General features: G+C 40.5%; 1 protein-coding gene across 2 annotated transcripts in view; it reads left to right on the plus strand.

Moving 5' to 3' along the window:
* The first annotated feature begins 353 nt into the window (after positions 1-353).
* The window catches only part of LOC145537624 (U2 small nuclear ribonucleoprotein auxiliary factor 35 kDa subunit-related protein 1-like), a 36,877-nt gene continuing 22,582 nt past the window's right edge, over positions 354-14,648 (plus strand). For both annotated transcript variants that reach the window (XM_081568364.1, XM_081568365.1), the window contains exons 1-2: positions 354-412; positions 748-827. In XM_081568364.1, the coding sequence (XP_081424490.1) occupies positions 393-412; positions 748-827 (100 nt within the window). In that variant the 5' untranslated portion in view covers positions 354-392. The remainder of the gene's footprint in view (positions 413-747; positions 828-14,648) is intronic.

Below are 14,648 nucleotides of genomic sequence, written 5' to 3' on the forward strand. Positions count from 1 at the left end.
AATCTGAAGCTTTATTTGAGGCGCTGATAGGTGGAGCTGCGGAAGGGATTGAGGCTCAAGCAACAGAGGCTGAACAAGTAGTACTGGTACTAAGAGTGAACCGACACATGACTGATCATTTTCCCGTGTTGACCACAAGATACCCACGATAGCATCAGAACAAATCACCAGTGAAGTGCTTAGTAGAGACATATTAACTCCAGAGTGTGGAAACAGCCGCAAAGTAAATTGCTGCAAGGACATGTTCAATAGTTCTCCAGAGAGTGAACTGAGGGGAAAAGGCTTCAGTCTTCCGCTTTTGCCTGCGCTTGCGCATGGTCGTTTCCGCCGTTAGGCCCGCCTCTCGGCCCAGTGGTGCGGACGGGGGGTTGGGTAAGGTGGTGGCGTTGGAGATGTTTCGCAAGACACAGAGGTAAGCTGACTGGGAGAAGTGATTGATAAGAAAAAATAAAAACAAAAACAAAACCAGGAAGAGCCTAGGCTGCGTACGCAGCCTGAGACAAACAAGGCGGCGCATTCCTGGCACTGTCACTGGCGTACGTGGGCTCAGGAAGAGAATCAAAACTGCGGGAATGGAGACTTAATGGCTGAGGGTAGAAAGGCGAGACGGTTTTATAACCAAAATATAAAAACCAAGATTTCATTACCTAGTACTAGAGAGACTTTCCTGCACTTGACGTAGTGGAAAGGGGCCCTCAGACAGTCTTGCAGGTGTGACCAATGATGGTGTACGTTTCGGCTTCACAGCCACAAAAAATACAGAGCCGCCTTGAAGAAGGAAAAACGAAAGAAACGTCGCCGGGAACTGGCTAGACTGAGAGACTCAGGTAATGGACTCATCTTGTTTTCTTTGTATAAACTTGTTGCCTATACTGTGGCCCAAAATTGAGGCCAGTATCAAAAGAGACGTGTGCATCTGATGAAGTGCACGGTCTGGTTCTTGCGAAATTAAGTTTTATTATAACCATGTTAGGAAAAATACTAACTTTTTAAATAAGACAGAGAAAGGTATGATGAGTCGCTACTATTTGTAAATATTCGAAAAAAACTTGATGTCACGGGTGTAAGAATTGTGAATTTCAGCAGCTGCTACCTGTTAACGACTCAGTCGATGTTTTACCATGTAGTGGTCGAGTATATTAATTAGACATTGTTCAAGTTTTTCTCAAGCTGGAATACAGTAAGGAACCTATATTGAGTCAAATGATAACTGAAACTATAGTTTTTCTTTAACCATTTACAAGCATAAAACTGGTCGTGGAACTTACTTGACTGTAAACATATGTACTTAAAGAAAAGAAAACCAAATAAAATCACACAAACCATTCACATCTACATAAATGGAATACCAGGGATATATGGAACAAAGTCTTAAAAAATATTTGTACTGATAACTGTTACTGGATTATGTGATGTTTATTGTGCTTAATGATTGTTGTCTTATAGTTGTTAAACACATTTTTTCTGTTGGGAAAAATAGTGGAACCTTAATTTGTCCAATCATAATACCTATTTGGCTTAAAAATGGCAGAACCTAACATTTTCCTATAAACTTGTTTGTGTAATGTGGTAAACTTAGTACTGCTTAACCAACAAATGTTTATAAATTCGGATGGATGCACTGGTATCACACAATAGTATCGACTTTTAACGTTTGTCATCCGCATTTTCCAGAACTTGCTTATTAAGTTGTCCAAGACAGTTCTTGGACTGTAGAGACTGTTGCCTCAAGTAAACAGGATTTTTGGACTTGGGAAATAAATGGCCATAGAGCTTTTGTTTACCATTGATGTTCCCAGGCAATGATTCTAGTAGCAATATGTGGCATATTTGGTATGGAAAAATCATTGTATTCACACACAATAGGTAATGACTTGTCCATATTATTAACTGCAAATTAGTCCATTAGAGGCAGGAGAAAATGTCAGGAAAAGTAGGTAGGATAGGTTGGAGTTACTTATTCCTTTTCACTTTACAAAATAAGCTCACAGAAAATCTTGATAGGTAGTCATTGGAAATCTTCCTTGGTAAATTTAGTATGTTTATAGGTGGGTCACTGCTTTGCTTTTTATTATATGCTGCTGCTGCTAAGTCGCTTCAGTCATGTCCAACTCTGTGCAACCCCATAGACAGCAGCCCACCAGGCTCTGCCATCCCTGGGATTCTCCAGGCAAGAATACTGGAGTGGGTTGCCATTTCCTTCTCCAGTGTTTTATTATATAGCTAGTGCCATATCCAAAACTAAGCAGTTGTCTGTCAGTTATCAGCTTTGCTCCTAGTTCTGCATATTCTGACTCACAGTTCTTTATCTAGAGAGACTTAATGAATGTATAGAATAAAAACTATTTCTGTTCATTTGTTGTGGTGCACATTGAATGAGCAAACATATTTTCTAAAATATAGAAAGTATTACTATAAGAGTAAATTGGCTAATGATTTGTAGAAATTTCTTGAACATTGATCTTGCAGTTGTAGGTAATCTTTTCGGCATCTAGTTTAATCTTGGATAGCATGAAATAAACTGTCTTGTCACAAATTAAGGTAAAATGTAAAAGCAAGTTACAAAACTCCAGTATGATTCTGTTTTTGTTTGAAGGAATTACACGTATAATACAACTAAATACTTACTACTTTAATGTGTGCTGGCAAATATTTGATTATACTTGTAGAGAAAATATCTCACTTGAATTGTTTACAATTTTTTTTTTGGACTTTGTGAACTTGGTTTTGGAGGGGTTAGAGGTTTAAGTGAGTCAGCAGATATTTTTGAGTATTAGCAAGTGCAAGTAATGTCTACTTAGTAGAAGTACCTCTGTAAGTAATTCAGAATCATATCCTCTGCCAGGTAAGTCATTTATTTATCTGATAATTGTATCAGAAGTTACCACCCTTTGGTGTGCATATGTGGCCTATTTTCTTTTAATTTAAAATACTGGGGACTTCCCTGGTGGTCCAGGGGTTAAGAATCTGCCTTGCAATGCAGGGGACATGGGTTCAATCCCTGGTCAGGGAAGTAAGATCCCACATGCCGCAGAGCAAACAAGTCTGCGAGCCACAACTAGAGGGTCCGTACCTCACAACAAAAGATCTTGCATGAGGCAGCGGAGATCCCGTGAGCCACAACTAAGACCTAACACAGTCAAATAAATAAATAACTTCTTTAAAAAAATAAAATAAAATACTGAAATAATAAAGTTTACTTGGTTAGAAGGGCAATTTTAATATAGGACTGGGTAAGCCTTTGTTTAGGCTTACGATACATATGTGACTGTTAAAAATCTTTTTTTCTTTTACTTTGAATGTTGGAAAGCTTCTGTTCCATTTCCTTAAGTGGCCTCAGTTTTCTCTGTGTTCCCATCTCTTGTTGCATTTTTCTCTCAAATTTAAATTTTAAATTGAAGAGAATATAGTTTTTATTATAGGAAAAATTATATTCTCATTTTTTATTTTGAAAAGTATTCCAATATACAGAAAATTGGAAAAAAATAGTACAGTAAACATCTATGAACTCAGTATCTAATGAACGTTTCTGTCTCCTCTCTCTTTTCTCTCTCTATATGTATATTTCTATGTATATTAATATGTGAATATATATGTATGGAGAAGGAAATGGCAGCCCACTCCAGTACTTTTACTTGGAGAATCCCATGGACAAAGGAGCCTGGTAGGCTACAGTCCCTGGGGTCGCGAAGAGTTGGACATGACTGAGCGACTTCACTTTCACTTTCATGCATTGGAGAAGGAAATGGCAACCCACTCCATTATTATTGCCTGGAGAATCCCAGGGATGGAGAAGCCTGGTGGGCTGCCATCTCTGGGGTCATACAGAGTCAGACAGGACTGAAGCAACTTAGCAGCAGCATATATATATGTACACAGATAGATACACATTCGTGTATAGAATTTTTTTTACCCTGATAATTGACATATAAGTTGCAGGTATATGGTGCTTCACACCTAAATAATTCAGTTTGCATCTCTAAAGTATAGGACATTTTTCTACAGAACATACCAATTTTGTTCTTACGTAAATGAAAGGAATTCAGTTTTACGATACACAAATAACTGTACATATTATTCAGGATTGATCTTTGTATATAACCAGATGTACATGTTAAATATATATCATATATATATATACTACAGCTAGTATGATTGTTTTTTAAAAAATGAGATCTTGTGGAATGTTTTAAATACTTTGCCTTATGGATTTGTTAGTCTCATGTTAGTCTGTTTATTGCAAAATACTAGAAAGAAGATATTGTATGTTCTTACTACACACATCAGGGGATCTGTAGCGTCAGGTTGCCGCACTCTTCATCACATAAGTGTGCTTAGAGTTGCTGTGATCGGAATGTTTGATTGATTCCAGTTTGTACTTTATCCAGCCCAGCATTTTGCATGATGTGCTCTGCATGTAAGTTAAGTAAACAGGGTGACCGTATACAGCTTGATGTACTCTTTTCCCAACTTTGAACCAGTTTGTTGTTCTAAATGTTGCTTCTTGACCTGCATACAGGTTTCTCAGGAAACAGGTAAGGTGGCCTGGTATTCCCATCTCGTTTAAGAGTTTTCCACAGTTTGTTGTGATCCACACAGTCAAAGATTTTAGTGTGGGCATTAAGGTCCATTTGTATGAGATCTCAGATGGAAATGAAGGATATGTTATTTTACAGTAGATGAAGGGCAGTCTTTGTTAAAAAATGTTTAAAGGCTTCTCTGTTGTGTTTAGGTTCTAGTGTTTTCTTGTAGGTAGAATGTCTGAGCCATAAATTTGAATGTTTGACTGAAGAAATAGCTAAACAAAATATTGAAGTAGGTCTAATTTTTCCTAAATAGTGATGTCATTGTCAGTGAAAAGTCAATTAATAGCCAACCTAAGGAGAAAAAAATTTTATTCAAACCAAAATTAGCATATAACCAAGGAGACATATTCTCAAAGGCTTTGAGGGTTGTCCCACCTGTTAGAAGATGAAGACACAGTGATATTTTCCTGATGGAAGACTGTACATCAAAATGACATACTGACGTTTTACACAAAATTAACCAAGGATGCATAGTCCAAGTAAGCACATCCAAAGCAAGAAGTCACCATGATTGCTACAGAGTTGAGGAAGAATACTATTTAAGAATTTCATTGCTGATGTCACAGAAAAGAAAATAAGTATGATTTTTGTGATGAAGCAAGCATTTCCATGTATAATGCAGATGCATAGTGTACATTCTGGGGGAAGGGGGTGCTAAGTGGACAAAGATTTTCATGTTTATGTTTCCTTTAAATTTTTTTTTTAATTGGAAGAAATTTGCTTTACAGTATTGATTTCTGCCATACAATAACAGAAATCAGCTATAAAATCAGCTATACATATATCCCCTCCCTGTTGAACATCCCTCACCTTCTGCTGCCCTACCTAACTTCCTGTGCCATATAGCAGCTTCCTCTAGCTGTTTTACACAGAGTAGTAGATATATGTTGATGTTATTAATGATTTCTCTGTTCATACCACTTTCTCCTTCCCCCACTGTGTCCGCAAGTCCATTCTCATTTCTCTACGTCAGCACAGAGACGTCAGCATATTTCCTTCCCTGCAAATAGGTTCATCAGTACCGTTTTCCTAGATTCCACATATATGTGTTAGTATACAATTATTTTTTTCAGACTTACTTCACTCTGTGTAAGAAGCTCTAGGTTCATCTCCTCACTGGAACTGACTGAAATTCATTCTTTTTTTTTTGAAATTCATTCTTTATGACTGAGTAATGGTCCCATCACTTCATGGAAAATAGATGGGGAAACAGTGGAAACAGTGTCAGACTTTATTTTTTTGGGCTCCAAGATCACTGCTGATGGTGATTGCAACCATGAAATTAAAAAACGCTTACTCCTTGGAAGGAAGGTTATGGCCAATCTAGATAGCATATTTAAAAGCAGAGACATCACTTTGCCAACAAAAGTCCATCTAGTCAAGGCTATGGTTTTTCCAGTGGTCATGTATGGATGTGAGAGTTGGACGGTGAAGAAAGCTGAGCACCGCAGAATTGATGCTTTTGAACTGTGGTGTTGGAGAAGACTCTTGAGAGTCCCTTGGACTGCAAGGAGATCCAATCAATCCATCCTAAAAGAGATCAATCCTGAGTGTTCATTGGAAGGTCTGATGTTGAAGCTGAAGCTCCAATACTTTGGCCACCTCATGCGAAGAGCTGACTCATTGGAAAAGACCCTAATGCTGGGTAGGATTGGGGGCAGGAGGAGAAGGGGACGACAGAGGATGATATGGTTGGATGGCATCACCAACTCGATGGACATGGATTTGGGTAGACTCTGGGAGTTGGTGATGGACAGAGAGGCCTGGCATGCTGCAATTCATGGGGTTGCAAAGAGTCGGACACAACTGAGCGACTGAACTGAACTGAAGTTCCATTGTATATATGAACCACATCTTACTTATTCATTCCTCTGCTGATGGATGTCTAGGCGGCTTCCATGTCTTGTTTGTTGTGAATAGTGCTGCAGTGAACATTGAGGTAGTGGAACCTGGTGGGCTGCCATCTATGGGGTCGCACAGATTTGGACACAACTGAAGCAACTTAGCAGCAGCAGCAGCAGCAGGATATATGCCTAGTAGTGAGATTGCTGGGTCATGTGGCAGTTTTATTCCTAGTTTTTGAAGGAATCTCCATTCTGACTATATCAGTTTACATTCCCACCAACAGTGCAAGAGAGTTCCCCTTTCTCCATGTCCTCTCCAGCATTTATTTGTAGACTTTTTGATGATGGTCATTCTGACTGGTGTGAGGTGATACCTCATTGTAGTTTTGATTTGCATTTTGCTAATCATTGGTGATGTTGAGCATTCATGTGTTTATTGGCCATCTCTGTTTTCTTTGCAGAAATGTCTGCTTAGGTCTTTTGACCACTTTTTGACTAGGTTGTCTTGTTTTCCTGATATTGAGCTGCATGAGCTTCTTGTGTATTTTGGAGATTAATCCTTTGTTAGTTGATTCATTTTCAGTTATTCTCTCTCATTCTCACAGTTGTCTTTTCATGTTGTTTATAGTATCCTCTGCTGTGCAAAGCTTTAAGTTTGATTAGATCCTACTTGGTTTTTTTTGTTGTTGTTATTGTTTTTATTTCCTTTACACTAGGAAGTGGGTCATAGAGGATCTTGCTATAATTTATGTGAGGGAGTGTGCTGCCTATGTTTTCTTCTGAGTGTTTTATAGTGTCTGGCCTTAGATTTAGTTCTTTAATCCATTTTGAGTTTATTTTTGTGTATGGTATTAGAAAGTTTAGTTTCATTCTTTTACATGTAGTGTCCAGTTTTCCCAGTAACACTTATTGAAAAGGCTGTCTTCTCTCCATTGTATATTCTTGCCTCCCTTGTTAAAGATAAGGTGCTCATAGATGTGTGGGTTTAACTCTGAACTCTCTATCAAGTTGCATTAGTCTGTATTTCTGTTTTTATGACAGTACCAGACTGTCTTGGAAACTCTAGCTTTATAGCCTGAAGTCTGATAAGTTGATTCCTCCAGCTCCATTCTTCTTTCTCAACATATCTTTGGGTTTTGGGGATTTTTTGTTTTTCCATACAGATTGTGAAATTTTTTTGTTCTAAACTACCAGTGGTAGCTTGATAGGGATTGTGTTGAATCTGTAGGTTGCCTTGGGTAGTAGAGTCGTTTTCATAATACTGATTCTTCCAATCCAAGAACATGGTATATCTGTCTCTCTGTTTATATTGTTTTTGATTTCTTTCATCAGTGTCTTACAGTTTTCTGCATATGGGTTTTTTGGCTCTTTAATCGATTTATTCCTAGGTATTGTATTCTTTTTGTTGCAGTGTTGAATGAGGTGATTTCCTTAATTTCTCTTTCCAGTTTTCATTGTTAGTGTATTGGAAGGCAAGGCATTTCTTTGTGTTTTATATTGTGCGAATTTACTGTATTCATTGATTAGCTCTAGTAATTTTCTGATGGCATCTTTAGGCTTTTCTATGTATAGTATCATGTCACCTGCAAACAGTGAAAGTTTTGCTTCTTTTTTCTTTTTCTTCTGATTGCCGTGACTAGGACTTTCAAAACTATGTTGAATAGTACTGGTGAGATTGGGCACCCTTGGCTTTTTCTTGATAGATTTTTATCTTGCTCCTTCATCTATAACTTATTTTTTTGTTATTTCTTGTTTTTTAGATGGGAGGGACTATGTTCCTGTCTTACTAGTTGTTTGGCCTGAGGTTTTCAGCAGTGGAGTTTGTAGACTGTTGGTTAGAGCTGGGTCTTGGTGTTGAAACGTGGACCTCTGGGAGACCTCAGTTCAGTTAATATTCAATTAATATTGGGGTCTGAGGTTTTTTGTTATTCCAGCATTTCAGACTCAGCACTCACACTCAGGAGCTTAGGCCTTACCTAAGGCATATGAAGCCACATCCTACAAGCCATGGGATGCAAAAAAAGAAAGGGAGAAAAATGAAGAGATAGGAAAAAGAAAAAGCAGAACAACTACAATGAATAAAAGATAAGAACCCTTGAAGGGTAAAACCAGACTTAATAGCAAAGAGAGAGAAAAAGAAAAAAACATATAAATTAAAAATAAAAATGAGTGAAAGTTGCTCAGTTGTATCTGACCCTTTGTGACCCCATGGACTGTACAGTCCATGGAATTCTCCAGGTCGGAACACTGGAGTGGGTATTCTCCAGGGTATCTTCCCAACCCAGGGATTGAACCCAGGTCTCCTGAATTGAAGGTGGATTCTTTACCAGCTGAGCCACCAAAGAATCCCAGGAATATTGGAGTGGGTAGCCTATGCTTTATCCAGGGATCTTCCCAACCCAAGGATCGAACCTGGGTCTCCTGCATTGCAGGTGGATTCTTTACCAGGTGAGCTATGAGGATGCAGAATAATAGGGAAGATTTAAAAATAGCAATAATTTTAGAAAACTAACAAAAAATAAGAATATGTATGAAACAACTCCTGGAGGGAAAATGGAACTCCACTAGCTGTAAAAACTCTGAAAGAAACCCAAAACACCAAAAGTCAGAAAAAACTTAGGCTATGAAGGGCAGGGTTTAGGTGGGGAATGACTTAGGTGGTAGGAGTGTTTAGGTAGTGGTGGATTTCTGACCCAGGACCCAAGCCTTCAGAGAGGGCTCTGGATGGGGTTGGGGGCAAGCAAGGCTCCACTCAGCTAAGAGGGTCTCTGCAGTGCCTCTGGCTTTGGGGTATGAGGATAAGGCCAGGCCCCCAGGAGGCTCCCCTGGGCCCTGTGTGGAAGAACACCAGAAGGATTCCCCACTCCTCCACACCTGGACAGCCCTGCTCTGTTTCCCCTCTCTCCTGCATGCGCAGGACCTACCTGGGCTGAGGGTGCCCTTGGAGGTGGCTCTGCAGGACCGAGGAGGGCAGGGGGAGTTGTTGGAGGGTAGAGGGGGCCCCTGGAAGGAGGAGAGAAGGTAGAGGGGGCCCCTGAATCCCAGAGAGCCAGATCCAGAGGTCAGAGCCCATGGAGGCATGAGGGGGCATGTATAGGACATGGACCCTGGAGGGAGGAGGAAACAAGAGAGTGGAGGAGAACCCTGGTGGTAGGCACTCCTAAGCCCGAAGCAATACACACATATATGATTTCATCCCAGAAGACATAAGATAGCAAATCCAAGAGCTTTGGTAAGAGCTGTACCAGGCAAAGTCATGGAGATAGGGCCACCAAGAGCCATGTGCCTTCACTATGAGGAACATGGGACTGAGAAATTTTCGGTTTGTTCCAGAGTTGTTAAGAAGTGGAGTAGCCCTCATAGTCAACAAAAGAGTCTGAAATGCAGTACTTGCGTGCAGTCTCAAGGCAAACCATTCGGTATCACAGTAACCCAAGTCTATGCCCTAACCACTAATGCCAAAGAAGCTGAACGATTCTATGATGACCTGCAAGACTTTCTAGAACTAACACACAAAAAAGATGTCCTTTTCATGATAGGGGACTGAAATGCAAAAGTAGGAAGTCAAGAGGTACCTGGAGTAACAGGCAAGTTTGGCCTTGGAGTACAAGATGAAGCAAGACAAAGGCTAACAGAGTTTTGCCAAGAGAAAGCACTGGTCATAGCAGACACCCTTTTCCAACAAAAACAGACGACCCTAAACATGAATGTCCCCAGATGGTCAAAATCAGATTGATTATATTCTTTGCAGCTGAAAGTGGAGAAGCACTATACAGTTAGCAAAAACAAGACTGGAAGCTGACTGTGGCTCAGATCATGAACTCCTTATTGAAGAATTCAGACTTAAATTGAAAAAGTAGGGAAAACCACTAGACCATTCAGGTATGACCTAAATCAAATCCCTTACAATTATCCAATGGAAGCAACAAATAAATTCAAGGGGTTAGATCTGATAGAGTGCCTCAAGAACTATGGACAGAGGTTCATGACATTGCAGAGGAGGCAGTAATCAAGTCCATCCCCAAGAAAAAAGAAATGCAGAAAGGCAAAATGATTGTTGAGGAGGGCTTACGAATAGCTGAGAAAAGAAAAGGCAAAGGAGAAAAGGAAGGATATACCCATGTGAATGCAGAGTTCTGGAGAAGAGCAGGGAGAGATAAGAAAGCCTTCCTCAGTGGTCTACACAAAGAAATAGAGGAAAACAATAGAATGGGAAAGACTAGAGATCTTTTCAAGAAAATGAGAGATACCAAGAGAATATTTCATGCAGAGATGGGCACAATTAAGGGCACAAATAGTATGGACCTAACAGAAGCAGAAGATATTAAGAATAGGTGGCAAGAATACCCAGAAGAACTATACAGAAAAGATCTTCATAACCCAGATAATCACAATGGTGTGATCACTCACCTAGAGCCAGACATCCTGAAATGTGAAGTCAAGGGGGCCTTAGGAAGCATCACTACAAACAAAGCTAGTGGAGGTGATAGAATTCAAGCTGAACTGTTTCAAGTCCTAAAAGATGGTGCTGTTAAAGTGCTTCACTCAATATGCCAGCAAATTTGGAAAACTCAGCAGTGGCCACAGGACTGGAAGAGGTCAGTTTTTGTTCCAAAGGAGAAAGGCAGTGCCAACGATGTTCAAACTACCACCCAGTTGCACTCATCTTACATGCTAGCGAAGTAAGCTCAAAATTCTCCAAGCCAGGCTTCAACAGTTTGTGAACCAAGAACTTCCAGATGTTCGAGCTGGATTTAGAAAAGGCAGAGGAACCAGAGATCAATTGCCAGCATCAATTAGATCATAGAAAAAGCAAGAGAGTTCCAGAAAACCATCTACTTCTGCCTTATTGACTATGCCAAAGCCTTTGACTTTGTGCATCACAAAAGACTGTGCAAAATTGTTAAAGACATGGGGATGGCAGACCACCTTAACTGCCTCGTGAGAAATCTGTATGCAGGTCAAGATACAACAGTTAGAACTGGACATGGAACAATGGACTGGTTCAAAATTGGGAAAGGAATATGTCAAGGCTGTATATTGTCACCCTGCTTATTTAGCTTAACATGCAAAATACATCATGAGAAACCTGGGCTGGATGAAGCACAAACTGGAATCAAGGTTGCCAGGAGAAATATCAGTAACCTCAGACATGCAGATGACACCACCCGTGTGGCAGAAAGTGAAGAAGAACTAAAGAGCCTCTTGATGAAAGTGAAAGAGGAGAGTGAAAAAGTTGGCTTAAAGCTCAACATTCAGAAAACTAAGATCATGGCATCTGGTCCCATCGCTTCATGGCAAATAGATGAGGAAACAGTGGAAACAGTGTCAGACTTTATTTTGGGGGGCTCGAAATTCACTGCAGAGGGTGATTGCAGCCATGAAATTAAAAGACATTTACTCCTTGGAAGAAAAGCTATGATCAACTTAGACAGCATATGAAAAAGCAGAGACATTACTTTGCTGACAATAGTCCGTCTCTTTGCAGTAGTCGTGTATGGATATGAGAGTTGGACCATAAAGAAAGCTGAGCACTGAAGAAGTGATGCTTTTGAACTGTGGTGTTGGAGAAGACTCTTGAGAGTTCCTTGGACTGCAGGGAGGTCAAACCAGTCAATCCTAAAGGATATCAGTCCTGCATATTCATGGAAAGACTGATGCTGAAGCTGAAACTCCAATACTTTGGCTGTCTGACGTGAACTGACTCACTGGGAAAGACCCTGATGCTGGGCAACATTCAAGGCAGGAGAAGGGGATGACAGAGGATGAGATGGTTGGACGGCACCACCATCTCAATATACTTCAGTTTGAGCAGAGTCTGGGAGTTGATGATAGACAGGGAAGCCTTTTGTGATGCAATCCATGGGACTGCAGAGTCGGAGATGACTGAGCAACTGAACTGGACTGCACTGAACTGAACTGTTACCTCTAACTTGCCTTTTGTAACAGGAATGTGGATCTTGTACCTGTCCCACCATTGTATTTCAGAAGTACATGACTTGTTTGGTATCATAGGTTTATAACTGGAGGGTAATATGCATTAAATGAATCATACCTTGTGCCTTAGCCATAACTAACTTAGATATGTCAACTGAAGAAAGCATATGACCTAAAAGTTTACAGTCAAGTTTTATCAGAGGACGTTACTGAGGATTGTAACCTGGAATACAGTATCTTAGATCTCTTTGAGTAAAGTGAGTTAAGGAAGAATACAGGATATGTAGAGTTTTCTGTGGGAAGAAAGAAAAATACAGTTAAAATTCAAAAGGTTCTTTCTAATTACAGAAACTCTTTCTTGGTAGCTTAGCTGGTAAAGAATTTGTCTGCAATACAGGAGACCCCAGTTCGATCCCTGGGTTGGGAAGATCCACTGGAGAAGGGATAGGTTAGCACTCCAGTATTCTTGGGCTTCCCTGGTGGCTCAGCTGGTAAAGAATCCGCCTTCACTTTGGCAGACCTGGATTTGATCCCTGGGTTGGGAAGATTACCCTGGAGAAGGGAATGGTTACCCACTCCAGTATTCTGGCCTGGAGAATTCCATGGACTGTGTAGTCCACAGGGTTGCAAAGAAGCAGATGTCTAAATTACAAAAATTTATGAAAGCAGATGTCTAAAGTTAATCATTTTAGTGCTTTTATGTGTTTGGGAATATACATGAATTTAGCCTTTCAACTGGGGAAAGAAAGACAGTAGGAGAGCCATGAGTTGAGTTTTATTTGGGGCAAATAAGTACTGTACTCTGGGAGACACCCTCTCAGATGATCCCTCCAATGAACTGCTCCACAGAGGGAGGGTATATGACTTTAGTGAAGGGGACATCCATCTTGATAGAAGTTTACAACTGGTCATGAGGAGCGGATACTCATTAGATATTGTTGTAGATAAAAATTTGAGGGTGGGTCAGTCATGTTTGACTCTTTGCGACCCAATGGACTATACCATGGAATTCTCCAGGTCAGAATACTGGAGTATTCCCCTCTCCAGGGGATCTTCCCAACCCAGGGATCGAACTGGGATCTCCTGCATTGAAGGCGGATTCTTTACCAGCTGAGCTATCAGGGAAGCCCTGATATTGTAGAAACCAGTAATCAAGAAACCAAGCCCCACATTGGGAGAGTTGAAGAGCTCGGGTTTATTATGCTGGCGGGCCAAGAGGAGTTAACACTCTAAGCTCTGAGCCCTGAACAAAGGTGTTACAGAGTTTTTATAGAGAGACTATAGTGGGCAACACTAGCTGTTAATAAGCTAGTTTAAACTAAGGGGTTTCGCACACATGGAAACAGCAGTCAAGATGGGGAGGGGGATGCCTAGACTGGACAGGCATGATTAAGCAAATTTGCAGGAGCTGGGCAATTGCAAAGAGCAGGACAAGAGTGAGTGAGATAAGCTCCAGTTCCTAGTATTCCCTATAAAGTCCCCACTTTCTGAGACTACATGACCTACATGATCCAGACTTTGCAAGGAGCAAGCTGAGTTATAGAGGCAGAACGAGCAGGAGGTTATGTAAAAATTTAACTTTGCTTCTTCAGTATGACAAGGTGCAAGAAACTGTGTTCAGGTTGTGCTGTTGCTTTAGCAGAATCCTTTCCCTGAAGAGCCTCTTTGATACAGTTAAATCCTTCTGGCCTAACACATTGGGTTTGTGATGAAAGGGCAGCTCCCATAATTTATAAAATGCTCTCAGGATCATTTTTCCACTGTTTGGAAATATTTCTTGGCTTCACTCTCAACTTAATCTGTAGAATAGTGCTAAGATTCTTGAGATACTGGATACATAATAGTCTCCTTAAAAGATTAGGCCACATCCTTTGTGTTCTTTCCATTGGACCGTGAAAAGTGAAAATGTTAGACTCAGTCATGTTTGACTCTTTATTACCCCATGGGCTGTAGCCCTCCAGGCTCTGCTGTCTGTGGAATTCTCCAGGAAAGGATACTGGAGTGGGTTTCCATTTCCTTCTTCAGTGGAACTTCCTGACCCAGAGATAGAACCTGGGTCTCCTGCATCACAGGCAGATTCTTTACTATCTGAACTACCAGGGAAGCCCCAGATCCTGGTCTTTAGAAATGAGAAGATAGAAGAATTGGGCTCATAAAATATTCTCCTGAAAACATCTAGCCATCTGAAGATTTGTTCCCTCACCCTTGCCCCCGCAGCATTTGTTTTGTTCAGTCAGTAAGTTGTGTCTGACTGTTTGTGACCCCATGACATACTAGGCTT

Source organism: Giraffa tippelskirchi, chromosome Y, assembly GCF_054371585.1.
Source record: "Giraffa tippelskirchi isolate mGirTip1 chromosome Y, T2T-mGirTip1v1.2.pri, whole genome shotgun sequence".
In the NCBI taxonomy this organism is placed as follows: domain Eukaryota; kingdom Metazoa; phylum Chordata; class Mammalia; order Artiodactyla; family Giraffidae; genus Giraffa; species Giraffa tippelskirchi.